Source organism: Notolabrus celidotus, chromosome 5, assembly GCF_009762535.1.
Source record: "Notolabrus celidotus isolate fNotCel1 chromosome 5, fNotCel1.pri, whole genome shotgun sequence".
In the NCBI taxonomy this organism is placed as follows: Eukaryota; Metazoa; Chordata; class Actinopteri; order Labriformes; family Labridae; genus Notolabrus; species Notolabrus celidotus.
Window position 1 is genome coordinate 621201 of NC_048276.1, and position 23943 is coordinate 645143.

Genomic DNA, 23943 nt, shown 5'->3' on the forward strand with positions numbered 1-23943 from the left:
TCGGCTGTCCGGCACGTTGATCTAATGTTTACATGTTGGCTGAATATACACGGCTGCTCACAGACCCGCGTTACTTCAACCCTCTGAATCTGATCCAGAATCTGATCCTGATGGAGAGGCGCCTGCAGCAGGACCTTTCTGAACCATTGGTCACAGATTTAGTGTTTCTTGTTGTTTTATTTATCAGTATGTCGACGTGTGTCTTGGTACACAGCTACGAACATGTAGCTATGTGGCTATGCTAACTAGCGCTAGCACTTATCCATGAAAACTAAAAATCATCCACTAGATCTTCAAATCTGCAGACGTGGGGAGTCAAACTGACTTTTGTGTTTATTAAGACAGCCTACAACTAGCATGCCTCCCTCCTAAGCTCCTTGTTAGCACACATGTGTGCAGGGAATGAAAAACGGAGGAGGGGTTGAGTTGTATTTTATACAGTCTATGGGCTGAACAAGCTCCGAGCTCTGACTTCCTGTTACAGACCGGATGGCGTTGTGATGTATGAAAAACACTGAAAACTGAAACGGCTGGTTTCAGCACACATTTACAGAAAGGTGGAGAAATCAGAACAGGGGCAGAATGGATTCTTTGACTTTTCAGGGGGTTTGTAGACAGGGACACAGATTTCAGGTAGAGAACCATTAAAAAGAACATTTTGCATGATATGTCACCTTTTAAATAGAAAACATAAACAGTGAAAAACATAAACTGAGTGCTCCAGAGTGCTCATTTAACTTAACATGTATAGACACACACAGATAGTATGATGTCATTAATTATTGTACATGCATCAGGCTTTAAATTTCAGTCAGCAGATGAGACACAATCACTCATATGAAATGCCCCAAAGGAATCTCCAGTTCACACATGCGTAACCAAAATACACCAAAAATTCGTAATTGTTGTAATTCTGATATTTTTTTGTCCTCTGAGTCTCCCCATCACTCACTCACAGCCTCTTCCTCTCTGTCAGCCTTTCTCAAGGTTACTTCAGTTCATAGGGAGTGTCTTATTGGACCACGTGATGCGGTGAATGCAAAGTTACTCTGTGTCACAGCTTTGCGCAGCTGCAGGCACGTTAAATAAAGGGCTGCATGGTGTGATGTGGTATAGACCAAAATAACACTTCAGCTTCTGCTGTTAATTATAAAACATAAACTGTAATGTTCATCAGAAACAGGAACAAACAGAGTCAAGCTTTGCATGCATGTGTCTATTTATCTTATTCTACATCCTATTTAAAGACTCAATGTTTTAACCTTTAATGTAAGATAACAATTAAACACATATATTTAAAGATTACTGCACATTGTAGAGGAGAATAAATGAAGGTAAATGCATCCCCAGAATACTTTACTTCCTCAGTAACCTTGGCGTCGAGCTCATCTCCAGTCCGACCTGTAAGCCCTCTCCTTCCAGCAGCAGGGGTGTCTGCCATTACGCAGCAGCCAACTAGGTGAAGGAGGACTCTCCAGCAGGAGGAAGGATGCTGTAATAGGCCCGGGGTCGGGGTCTGTTTCTCCAGTCAGCACGTTCCTGTAGAAAACTGCTGGACCTCTCCATCCCCTGCCCTGCTCCCCCACTGTGGTCTGTCTCAGATATATCGTCGCCCCCCCTCCTTAATCTCCCAGATCGGGGACTTGCTGCAGTCGATGCTGCAGTTCTGAGCCGCTCCTGCACCGGGACAGCTGACTCAATGAGAAAGACATGCTCGCATTCGTTTTGGTCTCTGGGTCGCTCTGGATTATATTAGGTGAGTGTTTTTTTAATCTCATGATTCTTATTTTCAGTGGTTTTAATCTGTAGCAGCCTCGCAGTGCTGGGCTGTGTCGGCACTGCACCTGTCTCTGAGGGCTGAGGCGCATTGTGTGTCATCCACTGCCGGCTTTCTCATTCATCTGCAGGGGCTGTGCTTTCTCTCCATCTTCCTCTTCTTCTTCCTCTTCCTCTTCTACAGAGCATATTTCATGGTGTTTAATCCTGACTGTGTTGCTGCAGTTGGAGCTTTGCTTTGCGCCGTGACGCTGGTGACATTTTACATTTTTCTACACGTGCATGAAGGTAGCATCCATGCAAACGTGAACAAGCCTCAGCAAACCTTCATTTTACCCCCTCACACATAGCTTTAATTCAACCTCAAGGATTATGAAAGCACATTTCAGGATGGCTGCAGGTTAATCAGGTAGGCTCCATGCAGCTGAATGCATGTGGGTCACTCTGCGGATCTGGTTTTACTTCCCTCTGTGTGTGTGTGTGTGAGTGTGTGTGTTTAAAGATGAATCATCACATAAAGAGAGATCTGTGATCAGAGGAGGATGAAATGAAGGAAAGTGTGAGCATTTGAGGCAGACAGCTGCTAAGGTCGTGTGACATTGTGCGTGGAAACCGGACACACGTCATTGAAAAACCTTATTAGGGAACAGTCTGTCTTTCCCCTGCTGTGGCTCGTGTTTCTACCTGAACGTGTCTGTGTGAAACATCCACGTTTGAGACTTTAATATGTGACAGAGGGAGCCGGTGTGACAGGAAGCCGGTCCATACAGAGCAGTTTGTCAGTAATGTCCTCCGCCATGATGGTGATGGAGGAGGGAGGGAGGATGAGGAAGGATGAGGAAGGTATGACGCGCATCCAATGCGCGCAGCTGATTGGAGGGGAGCTGTCCAGGAGATATGGTGCTGAAATCCTGCGGCCTACCGGCAAACTGCACGGAGAGCACAGCATGCTCCGGTTTACCGACACCACCCAGAGACACAGAGACCCTGGAGACCCCGGAGCGGGTTCAGGGGGGTCGAGTCTGCACAGAGACACGGTCCTTCACCTCTGTCGTCCTTACTACTCAGAGAGGACGTGTTTTAGAGAATAATCCAGCTCGATGTGAATCTAACAGCAGCGTTACAGGGCAGATTACAGGCTGGGGGAACAATAGCTGCAGTTTCTGCTGTGAGAGCTTCATTTAAGGGGATACTTCATCCAAAGGTGAACACACCTGAGTTTATTTAGAGCCTTTCCTGGAGATGTTAGCTTCATTAGCAGCTGCAGTGACAGTTTGACTCTGCTGCATTAATATTAACCCTCCTGTTATGTTGCGGGTCAAATTGACCCATTTTAAAGCTCCAACATCTAAAAAAGAAAAATGTTCTGCTTGGCTTAATCAGTGTAAATAACATATAAAATGAAAATGCCTTGCCCAAGGACACTGCAGCCCTTAGAACAGTGAGGGACAAGTGGGTAGAGCGACTTCCACTCCTCTATAACCCAGGCCCAAATGTCACAGTGGATGAACGGTTAGTAATGGAGTTAAGTTGACCCAGGAACATTATTGCTGTCCCTAAGAAACGAACATAACAGGCGGGTTAAAAGAATATTTCATTCAAACATGTCCTCCCAGGTTCAGATTAAGAAAGGTGAACACACCTGAGTTTATTTAACTCCTTTCCTGGAGATGTTAGCTTCATTAGCAGCTGCAGTGACAGTTGGACTCTCTGCTGCATTAATATTAACCCTCCTGTTATGTTGCGGGTCAAATTGACCCATTTTAAAGCTCCAACATCTGAAAAAGAAAAGTTGAAGGTGTTTTTCCGCTATGAAACTTCTTCTGCTTGGCTTAATCAGCGTGAATAACATATAAAATGAAAATGCCTTACCCAAGGACACTGCAGCCCTTAGAACAGTGAGGGACAAGTGGGTAGAGTGACTTCCACTCCTCTATAACCCAGGCCCTAATGTCACAGTGGATGAAAGGCTAGAGGTATTCAGAGGTTCCTTCCATTTTAGGAAATATATGCCCTCCAAACTAGCTAAATACAGCCTCAAAACCTGGGCAGCATGTGGCAGAAGAGGTGTTTCACGTTAATTCATCAACATCACTTCATAAAAAAAAATAAAATCAAAATTTAGAATACAATAAACAAAAATCTAAGTCATGTGAAACTACTGAGGTCTTTCCAATGTACATTCAAAAAAGCTTTAACGTGGTTTTTTGAGTAAAATGAGTGAATTATCCTCACTGAACCATGACCTGTGAGGATTAAAGAACACCAATGCACTTAATACTGATTTAAATGGTTAGTAATGGAGGTAATAATGTGATTAATAAAATGTTTATTGGGATTTTTTTGAGTTCTGACACTTTTGGATCATTGAATATGCCCCGGGTCAAGTTGACCCAGACCCACATTATTGCTGTCCCCAAGAAACGAACATAACAGGAGGGTTCAGGGGATATTTCATTCAAACATGTCCTCCCAGGTTCAGATAAAGAAAGGTGAACACACCTGAGTGTATTTCATTCCTCTCCTAGCTTCATTAGCAGCTGCAGTGACAGTTGGACTCTGTGCTCATTAATATTAAAACGTGCTGTTACAGGGCTGCAGGTGTTGCATATTTAATAACTGTGTCAGCCAATCAGAGGCCAGGCCCAAAATACTTTAAAACACACTGAATGGTTAAGTTAAAAATACCCTCTACAGTAGAGACAGAAGGGGTCCCTCAGGGGGATCCATGACACCTCCTACCTGTCATTACATCCCAACACCCTGCTGCCCCTCCATATAAATAATTCATTTAATCACCATGGAGTGCAGCAGCAGCACACAGCAGGGTAAACCTATTCTTTTTCCCCTCCTCAATATTTAATTCGGTAGTGGCGTTGCCCCGCCCTTTGGCACAATATGACCAATAATAGTGAAGGATTGTTTCTCCTCTGAGAAGAGTGATGAGTTGTTACAGTTTCAGCCTCATGGATGAAATGTTTCCACTCCATCTTTCAAACTTCTGGCCCGTTTGGAGTCAGAGGGAGGGAGGGAGACAGAGGGATTATGAAAATGTTGAAAACCTGCAAATTAAAGACACACTGCCTGACTGCACAATCTGACGGGATAAGTGCTGAGTGTGAAGTTCTGCCTGCTGTGTAATGAAAGTCTGTCACTGAGCGCGTGCACAAAGTTCAAGGAGGGAAATGTAGTTCTTTGCACGACACACCTGAATGTTCAGAATCTCAGGGGCTTCGATGTTAAGCTCTTTTTACTCATGCGCCCCATTCCTGAGGTGATCAATAACATCATCCGTTCACTTCCTCTCAGAGCCACATGGCAGCCTCCCCTTGTGAGTGGCTTTTTGCTGCTTCAGCATTCAGAGCCTCCTCTTCCTCGTGTTGTTTGAAGCTGGCCAGTAATGGCTCGACGTAAAGTGCTGAAGCAGACCGGTCTGGCCGTAACACACTCAAGTAGTTTTCCAATAAATCAGTCCTCACAGGGATGTGTATCGTCTCTGTTTGCTGCTCGTCTGTAGTCCTGCTCCTTTGGGTGAGTCTTTTATCCTAAAAATATTGTTTTTAAAATTAGTCAAGTTAATATCTGCTCCTGATGGAGGAAGCAGGGGTTGGTAACCCAGTTAGTAGTGGTGCAAAAGTGTTTCCTCCTTCATCTTTAAAGGAAGTGAAATTCAGATTACAATATTTGTAAGTTCCCTTTCTGCAAAACAATGACCGTAACAAATCCTCCAGTGTCCCTCTGTGGGTCCTAAACCCACAGGTTGGGCTCCACAAACACCTCCATCCTGGCTTTGATTGTCAAATCAAAACCGTCTGCAGCCTCCTTTTGTGCAGATCAGTGTATTTTGTTTGAATGTGCTCACAACTCTGTAAACACAAGCCCCTATTTGCATATGTGTGCCTACTCATGTGTGTGTACATTGTGTGTCACTGTGCCAGTGTGTGAGCGTGTGTGTATCATTGAGTCAAGGAGAAGATGAGTGTGGGATGTTTAGGTAGGGGGAGGGTGTTAGAGGGAGAGAGAGGGAGGGAGGGAGAGAGAGAGTGTTGGAGGGAGGGGCAGGAGGGTGTGGTGAGGCAGTGCAGCGTCTGTCGAGCGGAGGGTGGTGTGATACGGAGGCCAGCGAGGCCCAAACCAGGACCAAACGCAATCTCGCTTTCCCTCGGCTTAATCCGGCCCGTGGTGATCGGAAGGTAATCACTAGTTTGCACAGGGTGATGTGATATCCGCCTGAGGCTCTTTGGCACAACACACACACACACATGCACACATGCACACACACACATCACACCTCACCGGCTGCCTGACGCCTTTGTAAGTGCCGCTTCATTCACCGCAGCTGCTTTAACCTCCTGCATTGAGTTTACTGAGCAGAGCTTCTGCATGATTTCTGCTTCTGTTTGCTTTTTTATCTCTTCTTACTTTGAATACTCCAGAGTGCATTTCTGATTTAGTGTTTACTTCCCACTTCCCTCTTAATTCATGTGGTTTTTCCTCCTGCAGCATGTTTCTGATTCTTTTTATGAATGATGCCTGCAGTTACATGATGTGCTGAGTCTCCCTGCTGCAGCGGTAACAGCTGCTTCTTATGCATTGGATCTGTTTGTGCATCATGTCTCTGAGTGACAGTGAAGGGGAAAGGTTGTGATTTGACTCTGTGTTAACTCTCCTTTAAAAGAAGAAAAAGAGAGTGAGGGGAAAAAGAAAGAATCAAAGAAGCATTGAAGGAGAAGAAGGCAGAGTGTCTTTAAATAGAGTGCAGTAGTGAGGTTACTACTGGTCATCTGTCTCCAAGCTAATAGGCTGTAATCTCCCCACGTTGGACTCTAATCATTGGTGACGGCCCTCGGATGGCCTGATGGGGCGGGACTTAAGGAGGAAGGGTTGCCTCTCCTCCACTTTAAGCCTCAGAGGTCACAGGAAGTCCAGCTGGCCCATTCACTAGCACCTCATCTCTGCAGAGCCTGTAGTGATCGCGCTGCACCAAAACCTGTGATAGGAGCATCTCAGAGAGAGGATGAGGAAGGAGGTGAAGGAGCTCCCTGCAGCACTGCTTCAGTATTTAACATTCTGACACGTTCTCATTTGTTTTATTGGACTGCTGCGTGGAGACTTTTCACAGGTGCTCACTTCAGATGAGACTGTGGGAACATTTACAGTCTGAAATCATCCAGAGTCTGTTTCTGTTTCTGTGAGAGGAAGCAGCTGGGGATTCAAGAGCCTCAGAGTCCTCCTCTAGGTCTTTAGTGGGAGATGAGGATGTGACTGAACTCGGTACCTCACTCATCTTCAGCCAGTTCAGACCACATCAGACTTATGAGCCAATATTTAAAGAAGACACTAAAATATTTAACCTGCCTCTGAGGAGAAAGCTGCAGAGGTCAAACATCCCTCAAAAGACAGAACAGTTGAAATGTTTGTTATTTTGATCCAGATGTTCCTGCACAGCGAGTATCTGTCAGACTTTTACTTCTAGTGCTCCCAATTTTTTTAAAATAGATATTATTAATGCACATTTTCTACATTTATAACAACAGACATACAAAAGACATTCACATGCAAAAAAGAAAGAATAGTAAAAAAAAAAAACACACTGCAAATAAAAGGAGAGAGAGAAATAGAGGTAGAATGTGTGACCATGTCAGTGCATGCATTGATTTGTCGTCCACAAATCAGAATCTGAATCAGCTTTATTGGCCAGGTATGCTTGAACACACAAGGAATTTGACTTGGTAAGCTGAAGTTTGGTAAATGAATCAGCAGAAGGTCATTGTAAAGTTAAGAGGGGTCCATGGTGAGGGAGAGAGAGCAAGGATCAGAGACTATCACAACACAAGATCATGTAAGGTGTACTGTCATAATTAGCTCCTCTCCTTCTTGATAAACTCCATGAAGTTGTCCCCAAATCCTGAAGAACCTGGAGCGGGTGTTCCACATTGCGATGCAGATTTCTTCAAGATACAAACAGGGAATCATTTAGTCACTTTTTTTTCCCACTCTCTTAAAGGTGACATATCATGCAGAATGGACTTTTTAATGGTTCTCTACCTGAAATCTGTGTCCCTGTCTACAAACCCCCTGAAAAGTAAAAGAATCCATTCTGCCCCTGTTCTGATTTCTCCACCTTTCTGTAAATGTGTGTGAAACCAGCCGTTTCAGACTTCAGTGTTTTTCATACGTCACAACAATATCCGGTCTGTAACAGGAAGTCAGAGCTCGGAGCTCAGCCCATAGACTGTATAAAATACAACTCAACCCCTCCTCCGTTTTTCATTCCCTGCACACATGTGTGCTAACAAGGAGCTTAGGAGGGAGGCATGCTAGTTGTAGGCTGTCTCAATAAACACAAAGGTCGGTTTGACTCCCCACGTCTGCAGATTTGAAGATCTAGTGGATGATTTTTAGTTTTCATGGAAAAGTGCTAGCGCTAGTTAGCATAGCCACATAGCTACATGTTGGTAGCTGTGTACCAAGACACACGTCGACATGCTGACAAATAAAACAACAAGAAACACTAAATCTGTGACCAATCCTTCAGAAAGGTCCTGCTGCAGGCGCCTCTCCGTCAGGATCAGATTCTGGATCAGATTCAGAGGGTTGAAGTAACGCGGGTCTGTGAGCAGCCGTGTATATTCAGACAACATGTAAACATTAGATCAACGTGCTGGACAGCCGAGGCCACACCCACTTCCTGAGGGGGCGTGGTCAGAGAGAAAACAGAGTGTTCTGAGGAGGACTGAAGAAGAGGGTTTTTCAGGCAGACCAGAATCTGATTTCAAAGTGTTTTTTTGAGCATAAACTTTAAAGACATGTTTTGGGGACCTCTTAGACCAATATATGTTGATGAAAAAAGCGTGATATGTCACCTTTTAAAATAACCATTTTTGCAACAACCAAACCCTCAGGATCTGCTGCATCGACAGGACCAAGCTAAAGCAACACAATATAAGAACCGTCAGGGGGAATGTGTGTCATTAGGGGTGTAACGTTTCGATTTGTGTCATGATTCGTGGTTGCCGAACGATTCAGTGACTTGAAATCAATTCAGTAACTTTTTAAACAAAAATTCCACCAGTGTGAGATAAAGACCTTGATCCTGGACAGTCCTAGAGTCCTGTTGTTGATGTTTTTGACCTGAGCTGAGTTTTGCCCTCGTCTCTGACTGAACATGCTGGTGAGGCCTGAGGCTTCTGCAGAGCTGATGTTACCTTGATGAACGCTGCAAGAGGCGCCTGGACGGTCGGCGTTGTGTGAAATCCCATGGCGCCTTAGTAGGTGGTTGGATATTTAGAACATCTTAGTCTTTGTAAAAGCAGAAAGTGTTTCCACACGCTGGACCGCAATGATGGCTTGATCATTTCTGGCTCGCCGGCTTCTCCTCTGACGTCCGCCATGCTGTGTTTTGTTGTCTGCTGGCGCGTGGGGATGACGTATTGAGTAACGTTTAATGTCTTTATCATTAAAAGTGTAAAAAGAACACATCCATATAAAGTCTGCTGTGCTTAAATCACGTGTTATTTCCTAGTATGGATACAATCCATTTATTACCTTTAAAACGATGTTAGATCCATATATGTCGTCCGGAAGGCCAACTAGCCGAGCACAGATCCATGTAGTCGAATCATAGGAAAATAAATCGATACATGGATGTAGTGGATGAATCATTACACCCCTACTTGTTATGTTTGTTTCTATACAGCTGGACAATATGATCCCAAAAGGTTTTAAGACTAGGGTCCCATATCCACATTTACACCAGTCACAAGAGGCAGAGCTTATTTTGAAAGCAAAATATTCCTTCATCATGATTTCCTTCATTTCCAATTAGTCCCAATATTTAGTTTTGACTTGTTTATAGCTTCAGTTAGTGGCCAGGTGATAAGCAGATGCAAATTGGAATCCTGACAGGGTGAGAAGGACCTGAAGCAAAGTAGAGGTCATGTCTCACCTGCTCACTACACATCATCACTTAGATTAACAGATTAACTTGAACACAACACCTCGTCCATGGATATGATTTCTATCTGAGTCCACCCTTCTTCAACCACGTCTTTTTATTGATTTCATTTAAGGAGTCTTGGCGGCACAGATTTCATCCCTACCCTCAGGTGGATTTATTTTCTTTTGTTTAAAGCTTTCAACTAAAATTCATGTTTTTAATCAGCAGATGGAGCGTTCTGTTATCAGGTAACCTGAGGATTTATGTTGACAGATGAGCTGACGGTAACAAACGAGCCGGCCTCATAAACGGATGAGATGAAGGAGTTAAAACATTCAATGTGTTAATGTAAGAGCCTGGTGATTAGAGGTCCAGAGAAAACATGCTCACCAAAGATTAAAGTAAGCCTTTATCAGAGTAAATTAAAGTTTCCTCTTAGTGCTGAATCTTCCTCGTGTTATTCTCTGTGGGTTTTTAATTGATCTGTAATGATCAGTGAGATTGGGATTGTTATCTTAGAGCAGCACATCATCCTGCAACACGGTTTCTTCCTTCAGGACGATGAAGATGAACTCTTACTTTATGGCGTGATGTGCTCCTAAATTAACTCCAGAGGTTTTTGAGTTCACATGCCGATAAAGGTCTCTGCCAACCTGCTGCTTTCTGTCATTCCAGCTGGAGCAACAATCTTTGTTGCCGGGACAGAGACTGACTTTAAGACCTGTGTGTGTATGTGTGTGTATGTGTGTGTGTGTGTGCATCCCTGGGGTGTGTTGTTTAGGTTACTACAGGACAGAGACTGAGGCACCAAACTGGGCTGTAGAGTGGAGAGAGGTTTGAAACAGCTGAGTAAATGATTCTGTTTATTCAAATAGTTATGCAAATTTAAAAACGCAGTCCCGTCTCAACTATTAATGCACGATCCAGAGTTCAGCTCCCCCAGGAGGAAGAGTTTATCTGAAGAGGAGATAAATGATCAAATGTGGGATGAAAGAAACGACAATCTGATCGGGCAGACTTTAATTTGGGTCCAATTTCAGGGGCGCTTAGATGGTTGATGTTGCCCTCCAAGCTTTGACAGCCACCCTTAGAAAGTGAGACCGGATAGGAAGTGGATGTAGTCTCTCGGTCCCAAAACTGAAGGCACAATGAAAGTGCCATAAACCGGTCTTCTCTATAAGGCCAGCAGGGGGCGACTCAAAGGGTTGTAAAAAGTCAGATTATATGAAACCAGATGAGAAAATGACCTTTTAGCTGATTCATAACTTTAACACACATGTTTCTAGATTTTGGGGATCATGGTCCAATCAAGACTGAGGTAGCGAATGAAGAAGGGTATGCTTTAAGGAATTTGTAGTCCGGTTGTCGTACTGGTCCCTTCAAGTCCAATAATAGGCGCCCCCTGTGGACAATACAAGGAGAAGAAAAGAAAGATTGTTGTTGAAGGAGAGGAAGATGAAGAAAGAGTGGTTGTTGTTGAAGGGGAGAAAGAGAGAGAGCGGTTGTTGTTAAAGGAGAAGAAGAGAGAGTGGTTGTTGTTGAAGAAGAAGAAGAAGAGAGAGCAGTTGTTGTTGAAGGAGAAGAAGAAGAAGAAGAGAGAGCGATTGTTGTTGAAGAAGAGGAAGATGAAGAAAGAGTGGTTGTTGTTGAAGGGGAGAAAGAGAGAGAGCAGTTGTTGGAGAAGGAGAAGAAGAGAGAGCGGTTGTTGTTGAAGAAGAAGAGAATGGTTGTTGTTGGAGGAGAAGAAGAGAGAGCGGTTGTTGTTGAAGGAGAAGAAGAGAGAGCGGTTGTTGTTGAAGAAGAAGAGAGTGGTTGTTGTTGGAGGAGAAGAAGAGAGAGCGGTTGTTGTTGAAGGAGAAGAAGAGAGAGCGGTTGCTGTTGGAGGAGAAGAAGAGAGAGCGGTTGTTGTTGAAGGAGAAGAAGAGAGAGCGGTTGCTGTTGAAGAAGAAGAGAGAGTGGTTGTTGTTGAAGGAGAAGAAGAGAGAGCGGTTGTTGTTGGAGGAGAAGAAGAGAGAGCGGTTGTTGGAGAAGGAGAAGGAGAGAGAGCGGTTGTTGTTGGAGGAGAAGAAGAGAGAGCGGTTGTTGTTGGAGAAGAAGAGAGAGTGGTTGTTGTTGAAGGAGAAGAGAGAGTGGTTGTTGTTGAAGGAGAAGAAGAGAGAGCGGTTGCTGTTGAAGAAGAAGAGAGAGTGGTTGTTGTTGAAGGAGAAGAAGAGAGCGGTTGTTGTTGGAGAAGTATTCTAGATTTATTTTTATTATGACATTCAAACAGGAAGATAGAGACCAGAGCAGAACAAAGAGAGAACAAAGAGAGAACAAAGAGAGAACAAAGAGAGAACAAAGAGAGAACAAAGGGGGAACAAAGTCTGAGCTGTTCGATGTTTGAATCTCTCCTTGAGGCCTGTTACAGGTGTGGCATGTCGTGCGTCTCCTGCTGCTGTCAGGATATTTCATGGCAGTAAGATGTGAGACACTAACAGGTCTGTACTGAAGGATCTGCTGCTTCGTGTCTCCCTGCAGCCTCCACATGAAGGCTCGTCTTCTCACACACAGGTGCCAGGAGTGGGTGTTAATGATGAGTGAGCAGCTTGCAGTCAGCGGTGGAGGATTTCCAGATGTTTTACACAACATTACTGAAGTTTAGAGTTCTGTTTATAATGTTTGGCCCTCTTGAAAGTTGCACCCAGCTTTGTTTTGTGGAGATAGAGGATGAAGATTGGCGTGCCAGTTCACATCAGATTTATTGATGTATTTTATGATGAGCAGAATGTCCTGTGACTGTTTCAAAGAAGTAACATCATTATGAAACCCAGATCTGACGAGTGCTTCTCCTTCTCTGAACCTCAGACATGTCAGAAAGTGAAGTCATCCTCCCTCTAAAGGTTAAATCCTGCCTTCTGTGTTCCAGCTTTACACACAGCGGTGTCAGTAGGTTATGGAGTCCGTCTATATTTAGAGCCGGTTGGGTGCCGTGTCCCCTCCCCTGCCTCCCTTTTCAGACACCACCTAATCCACCGCAGCTCTGTCATCCCTGCAGCCCGACCACATTAGCCATTGAACACAACACAAAGCACATGCAGCGTGCTACGCCACATTTATGTAATCTGAGCTTCTGTTCGCAGTATTCCCTCAGTGATGCATCCGTGAGTTTGTGAGAGGGAGTGAGTGACTTCACTTTGATTACTAAATCTGTCAGGCATGCAGAACAACAAGCAGACGAGGAGTCAGAGTTAGTTTTACTATAACAGACAAACATGGAGGAGGGTTTGCATCTTATGATGTTTCTACTATCTGCTTTAACAAGGAGCAAGAGAGACTTCAAATCCAGCATTGATTTCTGAAAGGAGCAGGAAAAGAAACAACTTACACATTAAACAAATCACAATGCTAGCATTCATTTATAGATGCCTCATGTTGATTCAGAAACGCTGACTCAACTTAACTTTCAGCAAACCTAGACAGACAAAGAGGCGGAGCTACAACCTGCTAACAGTAATATTGCATTCAGCGAATCTCGTGTACCTGAGCGCCCAAGAAGCAAATTGAGTGAGAGTCAGGGGTTCCCTTCAAACGCCGCTGCAGTCTGTCGTCATCAAACAAGCTTGAGCTCGACTACATTGATTATGCTAAAGGGGGCGGAGCTAACAACCAAGCATGACCGATATCTGGAATCAAGTGACAGACGAAGGTTTTCACAACTGATCAGATAGTCCTCCTCCCTCTCTGTCCTCACAGTGAGCTCCTGTTTATTCCTGATCCCATAAAAACAGGTAGAGTCACATAGTCCAGGGAAGCTGCTCAGAGATACAATCAATGCGTCCCAGATAGTCCAGATGAAGGAACCTTCACCGGTCAGTGAAGAAACCCTAGCTTCAATATCTTCACAAGGGCTAAATTGAAAAAAAATAATTAGCTGTTCAAACCAAAACTGTATTTTATACCAGGATGTGAGTGTGTCTAACTTTGTTGTAACATGATTTAGCAAAGAGTTAAAAAGCACCCCTATATTAGCATATCCAGTGTATCAGTCCTCCACTCTCTCCTGGTTTCCAGCTCTATCCACTGTCCCCTCTTCTCTCATAACCCCACCCCAATCCCAGCACAGTCTCAGCAGTCTCATGTCTAACATGAGTCTGGTCTTGCTGGAGGTTTCTGCCTATCCAGGAGGCAGACACCCTCTCTACTTTTAAGAGTAGGCTTCAAACTTTCCTTTTTGATAAAGCTTATAGTTAGAGCTGGATCAGGCTTGGACCAGGTCTTAGTTATGCTGCTATAGGCTTAGACTGACACACTGGGATCCTGTCTTTCCCTCTCTCTCCTCTCTCTGCCTGTCTCTCACTTTAACTCTTCCTGTCCCATTAAAGTTACTAACCATAGACCTTTCTGGAGTCCATGAGCTCCCTTGTCTCGTAGGTTCCTCTGGATCTCTGCTGCTGTGGACGTGGTCCAGACTCCAGCTGCTACAACTACTACTATCCGTCTCCCCACTATCATCTCTCTCTCTCTTCATCTCCCTCTATCCCTCTCTCCAACACGGTCTCAGCAGATGTGTGTCTAACATGAGTCTGGTCCTGCTGGAGGTTTCTGCCTGTTAAAGGAAGTTTGTCCTTGCCACTGTAACTTGCTAAATGCTGCAAAGTGCTCTGCTCATGGTGGATTAAGATGAGATCAGACTGAGTCCTGTCTGGAAGATGGGACTGGATCTGATCTGGTCTTGATGTTGGGTTTTTGTTGATAGTAGAACATAGAGTACGGTCTAGGCCTGCTCTGTTTGGAAAGAGTCTGCAGAGAATGTTTGTTGGGATTTGGTGCTTTATAAATAAAGATTGATTGATTGAATAAATGTTTAATTTGGGTGTTAATGGGGAATCATTGGCTTTGAAGCCGGCTCCAAGTGGACACTCAAGGAACTGCAGTTTTCACTCCTGCATCAGAGGTTGTCATTTAAGTTTCACACAAAGGAAATAGTGTGGGTTCATGAGAGTTGTTGTCTTCTGTAGTCTTGCTGATGAGCATCTATCTTTGTATGGATATTTGCATGACAGGTTTAACTGAAGTCAGTGATTGATGTAGACGTTTAATGATGTGACCTCTGTAGATCCTCAGAGCTGGTGTTCATAAAGACAGAGAATAAAAACCTGCAGGTCTCAGTTATTTACAGTCAGATGAATCAGATGAAGAGTTGTGGAACAGGTCATGTGAGTGTGTTGTTGATCTTGGCCTCTCTTTGATAGCAGTGAGGTTTGTTTTGGTATGACATGGCTCAGATGAGCACGTCCGATTGGCACGACACCCACATGGAAAATAACTTGTGAGTGAGTGCCGTGCTGCCTGCCTGCCTGCCTGCCTGCCTGGCTGCTGCGGCTTTCTCATTGATCTCTCCATCAGAGCAGCAGATAGAGCTGCACTGTGTTAGAGAAGAATATCAGAGGAGATGAAGGATATGAAAGAAAGAGATTCACTTAATACATGCAGGGCGGTCAGGTCAGCAAGAAGTCTGTCTTAGAGTGAAGCTTTGTTCAGGATAACAATCGTTTTCTGACTTAAACCTTATCAAACTCATGCCATGAACTTTTGCATGATAACGTTCTTTCTGCTGTTTTTCTGAAGTAACGACACACCTCTACCATAAAATCCCAGCAGCACCTGAAGGCAACACGAGGAAGTAAACATGCCCTGGTTGTTCAATTTAATCCAGTTTTATTCACTTTGTGTTTCAGACTTTGGGAGATACTCGTGTCTTTAAGGAACATAGATGTTGTTGTTAGTTTGTCACTTTAGGACTCTGCAGATGTTCAGACGTAAGGCCCGTTCTGATTGGCTGCAAGCTGCAGCATTTCTCAAGGATCAGCTGAGCAGATACGGCTTCATGGAGATAAGATGATGCATCTGAAATGCATTCAAGCTGGCAATGTGGAGACTCAAGAGACAATCAGACAATAATAATTTGAGTTGCAAAGGGGTGGAAAATTTTCCAGTAAATTTTGGGAAAGTTTCCATGGGAAGTTAAGCTGGGGAATTTTGGAAATATTCCCAATTGGAAACTTTCCATGGGAATTTATGGGAGTTAACTGTTAACTGAGGGAAATTTAATGGAAAGGTATCATATCCAAGCATCAATATTAGTTTTGTTATAAGCAGACATCCATCCAAAATAATACAATTAAACAGACGTTATGTAAGTAGAACTTTATCAAGTGTCATATATTTTATTAAACATTCAATTCTTTCATTGAAGAACAAAAACATGAATATTTAATTAAATATTACTCATCCCCCCGACCCAACTAATTCAAAAAATAACAACAATGCAATCTCAACAAAGTCCCATTCAACATGCAAATAAAAAAGCATCTTCCCTCGAGCTTCTGAAGCCTCTGCAGGATTCTAGAACTCATCTGTGCTTCATGTGATGGAGGAATGCACGTTGCATGTAGGGGGCGTGGTCTCTATAGCCCTGCAGTAAGCAGTGTGCTATGTGCATGTGATTGTGGAATACTCAGAGATATTCAACTGTACTTGATTAGATCTGGTGGTTTTAGTCAGGATTATGCTCAAATATATTTTCACCAACTATATTTAAGTTCCCTATTAAGAGCCAACCTTCAGTTTAGTCAATTCCTGGTTTATCCCAGTTAATTCACAGAATTTTGCAACCTTAATAATAATCATTAAATACTTGGATCCCCACGGAGTGTAGCTGAGGCGCCGGGTATCTCGTTCATTCAGAAAAACAGAGCAGATTATTTTGCTTTGAGTTGTGTGATGTGATACGATGTCCTTTATTGTCCCTGTAGGGAAGTTTGTCTTTGACATCAGTGCTGCACACGTTACCTGCTCTTTAAAAGATCCAAATGACAACAAGAACATCAAAATACAATAAATAACACAGAGTCATACATCACACAGCATCCTCTTAAAGAGCACCGTAACACTGTCCCAACCGTAACAGGCTGTTTACTATTTAAAACAAATGATTCAGTTTACATTTGTGGACTCTGTACCTTCTTCCAGACAGTAAAGGTTCACACTCAGAGTAAAGGATGTGCAATGGATCTGAAAGTCCTCTCTGAGCCTGCCCAAGAACAGACTGCTCATAAATGGCATGTAGGGAAGGGTTGCCAGTCTTTCCTATGACCTTCATGGCGGTCTGCACCAGGGTAGATGTAGATGTTAAAGTGTGCTGAAGTGTTCTAAAGTCAGTTTGAATGGCTGTTAAAATTATCATATATAAATAACACCTGTTGTTTGAATTAGTACACAACTTCAAAAGTCGTCCGGCAGCATGAGGGTATAATCCTATAAACGGACTCCTCGCCACACAAGACAAACAAACCAGATCCAACAAACAAAAACACGGCTCAGATCAGATCAGAGCGCCTTTGGAGTCACCTGAGTACGTAGATCCTGAGGATGATAATAAAGTAAACACAGCTCCATCACAAAGTCTGTCAGAGACAAGTTCAGTGTTTGAACTGAGGGAGTCAGCTAAGAATGTTATTTCAACCATCCAACCAGACAAAAGAAAAAAACAGTAAACCAAACAATGCATGTCTTTAAAATCAAACAGACAAGAATTACTCAATCTGTCCCTCACCCCCGCTCACTTCCTGTTTCTAGTTTGGTTCTTAGCAACCTGTTGTTAGCCCAGACTGTTATAAAAAGGATCATTTAATAGTGTTAAAGTGCACTGAGGTACAAAGTAAAGTTAGGACCTGATTGAATATATCCTCACTTCTGTTTTAAACTCCCTAAGTTTATATTTAACTTTACTTGGCGGTTAGTTTTTGCAGTCAGGAGAATTTCCCAGAGTCCTCGGTCTAATCCGAATACCTGAACCTGAGCCAGAATATGTTTTTAATTTGTGGTGACTTTACAGTAATGAGTCTAACTGTCAGACGGACTCCAGCGGCGCGCTGTGGGCCGCCCTGAGGACTCAGCAGGGCCGGATATTCAACATCATGATTAACTCTGTCACTGTAACTGCCTCAAGAGCTCCAAACACAAGTCAGCAGAGACGTCAAGTTAACCTTCATGAAGTGGTTTCTGTTATTCACCATCAGGCTCAACGGTTCCCAGCACCCGAGCACCTCTGATCCCCCGTCAGCTTTACTGGAACTTCAGCAGCAGCCGGACAGCAGAGAAAAGAGGAAGCAGTGTCGTTAGAGATACAGTTTCAGAAACCATCAGAGAGGTCTGTCATGATGTGGTTCTCATGGAAGAACTGAAACTCAGGCTCAGTTGAATTAAGAGGATTCGAGGAGGAATGTGGGGAAGGCAGCATCAGGGGATTCACTGTGGAGCACAGGGAGGTCCTGAGTGTCTGCCTGGAATAAAAGAGAGCAGGTGATGAGTAATAACTGCTTTACTGTATGTGAGCGTGCCGTCAGACCGGAGCTGGAACTGGAGATGATGATGCTGATGTGCCGCCTGATCACAGCAGTATGTACGGCCATGTTTAAGTACTAGAGATTAGATTAAAAAAAACACCTCACAGTTTCAAAATATCAAGATTTTTAAATGTATCAGGACCTCAGTATCCCTTTTGTTTAAACCCATTCATTCAGCAAGTAATCAGTTGATTAATAGATTCAATCAATAGATTCCTCTCATGTTTACTGGAGCATCTCTTGTTCTGGTTTCCTCATAGGAAGGCATGACAACAGAGTTTTGTTGAATTGTAGTTTATCTTTCAAAGTGTTCCTTATTCTCTCCAAGTGGAGTGTTCTAGTTAGATCATCTCACCACATCTTTAAGGTCAGGGTTTCTGCGTTCTTCCATTGTAACAGTTTTATTTTTTTAACAGTCATAAGGCAAACAGTATGTCAAAGTATGTTTGAACACATGCAGAGATCAGGAGCTTTAAATCAACCTTTCTGTCTCACTCCCAGTCAGAAGTGTGGAAACACCTTCTCATTCAAGGGTTTGTATTTATTTTAATTATGATAAACACTGTAGATTAATACTGAAGACATCACAACTATGAAAGAACATATATGGAATTATTTAATGTTTAAAAAAGTGTTTAAAAAAGCAGAATCTGTTTTATATTTTAGATTCTGTAAAGTAGCCCCCTTTTTCCTTCATGACAGCTTTGCACACTCTTGGTGTTCTCTCAGTCTGCTTCATGAAGTGGTCTCCTGGAATGGTTTCTCTCAGTCTGCTTCATGAAGTGGTCTCCTGGAATGGTTTCTCTCAGTCTGCTTCATGAAGTGGTCTCCTGGAATGGTTTCTAATGAACATGAGCCTTGTCAAGAGTTCATTAGTAGAATGACTTGCCTTCTTAATGTGTTTGAGACCATCAGTTGTGTTGTTCAGAGGTAGGGTTAGCACACAATGGATAGTCCTATTTGACTACTGTTGTAATCCAGATTATGGCCAAACCAGATTATTTCATAGTTCTGATGTCTTCAGTATTAATCTACAATGTTGAAAATAATTAAAGTAATTAAAAACCATTGAAGGTGTGTCCAAATTGTTGCCTGGCAGTGTATATAAATATATATATATATAAATGATTTAAATTGCATCTTTTTGGGGGGATTTTTGCACCTTTATACGAGAGGAGAGGATAATGGTCAGAGTTGGAACCCAGGAGAGAGAGTCAGGGAAAGAGGCCGCAGGTCAGAATCCAACCTGAGTTGCCACATCCGCTCCCAATACGTGTTGTATTTTTAAACCAAAGTAACATGAAGAAAAGCTTCATATTAGTCTTGTTTATTTCATTTAGAAAGGACTCAAAAATTAAGATATTATTATTATTATTATTGTTTTTTTTACCTTTTGCATTTATTTAATTTTTAATATTAACCTATTTGTCTTATTCTAGTTTCACTACTTTTTCTATTTATTTTAAATCATTATCTTTTATTATTATTGGTTGCTTTTTCCTTCATGCACTTATTTTGTTTCTTAGACAAAAAACATCACTTGCTTTAATTGTTTACATTTATCTGCTGTATGTAATGTGTAACAAATAAACAGATATTTGAATAAAAATAAAAATAAATAGATAAATAAAGATGAATATTCTACGTCACAATTTAATCTACTTGGAAGACATGAAATCTAATTCCAGCACACTGTCTGACAGTCCAAATTGATGTAGTAGCAACATTTGGGCTGATGTGTTTCTATAATTAAAAGAAGGATGAGTGTTTTAATAAAGAGGAAGCAGCCTGATGAAACAGTTCAAATACTAGAAGTTGATTTTAACACATCCCTCCTCAGGCTCATTTAGTATTCCCAGGGGGGGGCGGTACCACCCTGACCTCCCCTCTGGACACGCCCTCTGTAGCGTCCATCTGTCCTTTATTCTAATGAAGCAAAGAGATAAAAGAGGATGTAAAGAAAAGAGAGAGAGAGAATGTATGAAAGAAACCCGGCCTCGGTGTTGTTGTGACTTTCATCCTGAGATCTTCTCTCGCCTTTAATTCTAATCGAAGCCGTCGTGAAGAAAATAGAGCTTGAACTTAAAATAACAGGTGAACGAGGAAGTGTGTGTTCCCACGGCCTCAGATATTTATACCTTTACAGCTTCACTGTCTGTGGCTCCGACACAGGAAGTGATTGTGATTGGCTGTGAGCTGCAGCAGTGGCTGCACGCCATTCGCTCGGTCAGGTGGTGCTGTCTCTGACTCACGTCCCCGGGGGAGGGAAGGAAACCCTCCAGTTGCTGCTGCAGCCAGATCATTTATATTTATGTATGTGTGTGTGTGTGTGTGTGTGTGTGTACACAGTGGCTGTGCTGTAATGAGCACAGTGTGTGTGTTTTATGTGTGTTCTGGTCCCTCAGCTCGAGATGACTTATTCAGAGCTGCTGTTACAGTCAGAGTGGGGATGCGGGGGGGGGGGCATAGACTGTATGGGGGACGGACCCCTGCTTCACCTCTGTGTGAGCATGTGAGATGTGTTTGAAGTCACGATGCCTGAGAGCGGGCAGGAAGCTCACGGTTATTCATAAAACACTTATTTTCCAACGAGGTGGTTTCGGTGGGTCTAACCACAGCCTTGAGAAATTTGTGGGAGGGTTTTGTTTTGTCTATCTCTCTCTCTCCCTCTCTGTGTGTGTGTGTGTGTGTGTGTGTGTGTGTGTGTGTGTGTGTGTGTGTGTGTGTGTGTTTGCTCACATGCAGTATCTCTTCCCTTTTCTGCAAACCGTCTATGAAATGTCACATAATTAAGGGGGTCCTTCTTGTTTTTCTTCTGTCTATAATTTGATTCTATTTCCCCTTTTTACATTGTAAGTATTTCCTTTTGAATGCTTTCTGAGAAATCGTCAGATTTAAACTTTGTGAAAAGCTTGGATGATGTTTATTTGGGGGAAAGTTTGCAGACTTTGTGGGCTTCTTCCTGAACTCCACTAAGACATCTAAAAGATGTGACCTGAAATCACTTCTATGCCTTTTTAAAGGGTTTAAATCACTCCTAAAAATTAAAATATGAGAAGTAAAATAAAACACTATTTCCTAAGATATGAATGAAATATTCTTGTTTTTTTTATATTTGGTTTAATAAAGCCTCTACTGTCCTTACAAATAAAAAATGCACCAAAATCTCAGGTTTAATGGCGTCCTGTGTGTCTTCTCCCCTGCAGAGCTCAGTTCCACCCTGATGGAGAAGATGCAGGCCCAGGAGATGATGAGTGGCCTGAGGATACCGGAGATGGACGAGCTCGGTCAGTTCTTCCGTTCCTTGCCGACGTCCACGCTGGTGGGCATCGGCGCTCTGACCGCCGTGCTGGCGTACTGGTTAGCCACCAGACCACGGCCCATCAAGCCTCCCTGCAGCCTGCTGCACCAGTCCGAGGAGGTGCCGGTAAGACTGGGCGCATGCACACACACACATGGACTGTTATTGTCATCAGACCTTTCCTGCTTCACTTTATTTACTCACTAAAGAAGAAGAGTGTTGTGTTTTCACTGATCAGGCTACAAAACTCTGCCTCAGTCATCTCAGGAACAACTTCTTAACTTTTATTACACTCTGATTTCCACAAAGAGAGATGCTACATTACACCGCCAACTACTGGTCTGACATGCACACTGCAGCTCTGTCTTTATGCTGAGCTGACAGGATTGTACTGTCTTTGTTTTTTACTGAGGTATCATTAAAAGTAACTCATCATTTGATTTTCTTAAATTGCAACACACATTTTAAATAAGAGTTGCTCTGTTTTTAACAGACAACATCACATCCCTCCTGTCCTCTCTCCTCTCCTCTGGCTTTCTCTGCGTTTTAGATTTTAAGATTTCACTGATTTCATTTAAAGCTCGTCTGGGTCTCGCCCCGAGACACCATACGAGCCATCTCACAGCCTGAGATATAATTATTTGTTTTATTTATTTAACTAATTAATAGTATTTATTTGTTTTTATTAATTTAACTAATTAATTGTATTCATTTGTTTTTATTAATTTAACTAATTAATTGTATTCATTTGTTTTTATTAATTTAACTAATTAATTGTATTCATTTGTTTTTATTAATTTAACTAATTAATTGTATTATAATTATTTGTTTTTATTTATTTAACTAATTAATAGTATTCATTTGTTTTTATTTATTTAACTAATTAATTGTATTATAATTATTTGTTTTATTAATTTAACTAATTAATTGTATTATAATTATTTGTTTTTATTAATTTAACTAATTAATTGTATTATAATTATTTGTTTTATTTATTTAACTAATTAATTGTATTATAATTATTTGTTTTATTTATTTAACTAATTAATTGTACTATAATTATTTGTTTTTATTAATTTAACTAATTAATTGTATTTAATTGTTTTTATTTATTTCACTAATTATTTTAGTTTTAGTTTTATTTAATAATTTATTTTATTTTATTTTATTATTTTGTATTTTATTTAACTAAGTCAGTTATTTTATTTTATTATTCTTTATTTTGTTTAACAAATTAATTTAATTGTATTTATTTATTTTCATTTTATTTGATTAAATTTATTTCACTATTTATTGTTTTATTATTTCATTGTTATTTATCATTTGAAAGTTCTTAATCTATCTTTTTCTATTTTTTCTAATGTGACTTTGTCTTTTTATTGTCTTTGAATTATTTTTTAAAAACCTCTTTAACAAAGATTTATTGTTTTACTGTTTCTTCACTTTATTTTGTTTGATTTGCATTTATTATTTTGAGCATTTTGTGTTGTATTTTTAGTTTTTTGCATTGTTAGAATTTTTCACACTTCTCCCTGACTGTTAAAGGTTTATTCCGCCATGCTTTGTTTGTACAAGCACTTTGTAAATAATAGTTTTTAAAGATTCTATATAAATAAAAGTTACTATTATTATATTCTATAATAATTTATAGAACAGAGAACACTAGAGGAGTGTAAAGCCTCGCTCTGTGAGGAAGCTCAGTTTCAGTTCACCAGCTGTAGCTGTAACACATCCTCAGTTTCACCCCGCTCTGGTTCACCACCACACCAACGCCCAGCAAACACACCTCAGCCCCGTGTCCTCTCACCGCGAGGTGAGGATGGCACTTTGTAGTCAATCTGAAACTCCATTCAGAACCGTCTGTGGCTTTCAGGATCTTTCTTAAATTACCAACGATGCATCACTTTCACCCGCAAGCAAAACAAAGCTGCACACGGCTCAGAGTTCAGATTGTAATTTGTTCTTTCTTGTTTTTGTTTATTTTGATCTTTTAATTCAAACCAGCAGCACTGAGACTTTAAATATATATAAGTAGCTTGTGATTCTAACGTTCGTCTCTGTTTCTCTGCCTCAGCATGAAGGAGGAGGTCGCAGGTCCATGATGGGCGACAGCTCCAAGCTGCTGACACATTACCATGATGACGCCAGGACCATGTACGAGGTCTTCCAGAGAGGTCTCCACATATCTGGTGAGCAGAAATAATCTGTGGTCACTTCTCTTTAACACGTAAGGACAGAAGTCACAGACACAGACTCTTAGTGACGTCTGTTTCTGCCAAACGTCTGATGAGAGATTTAAAAACACATATTAAGTTTATTGTCCAGGAAATGGTTTACAATGTCAATAAAAAGCTGCACGTAGAAATATGAGGTGGATTGTATTTTCATCGTTCCTCATAAAACTTCAACTCCCATGAGCCTTTGCGACAGATGAGCCGTTTCAACAGGGAGCTTATGGACACAACCACAGGATCGCATTTCAACTTTTCAGGAACACTCACAAAAAGAAGTACGTTAATAAATACAATTTCTAAGAATGA

At 41.8% G+C, this 23943-nt stretch overlaps 1 protein-coding gene across 2 annotated transcripts in view; it reads left to right on the forward strand.

Moving 5' to 3' along the window:
- The first annotated feature begins 651 nt into the window (after positions 1-651).
- acsl6 (acyl-CoA synthetase long chain family member 6) overlaps positions 652-23943 on the forward strand; it is a 63932-nt gene continuing 40640 nt past the window's right edge. The window contains exons 1-4 of one of the 2 annotated variants that reach the window (XM_034682815.1): positions 652-1110; positions 1369-1756; positions 21309-21529; positions 23478-23592. In XM_034682815.1, the coding sequence (XP_034538706.1) occupies positions 1711-1756; positions 21309-21529; positions 23478-23592 (382 nt within the window). In that variant the 5' untranslated portion in view covers positions 652-1110; positions 1369-1710. Of the gene's footprint in view, positions 1757-21308; positions 21530-23477; positions 23593-23943 lie in introns of both variants that reach the window. The other variant, XM_034682814.1, reaches the window with a different exon arrangement.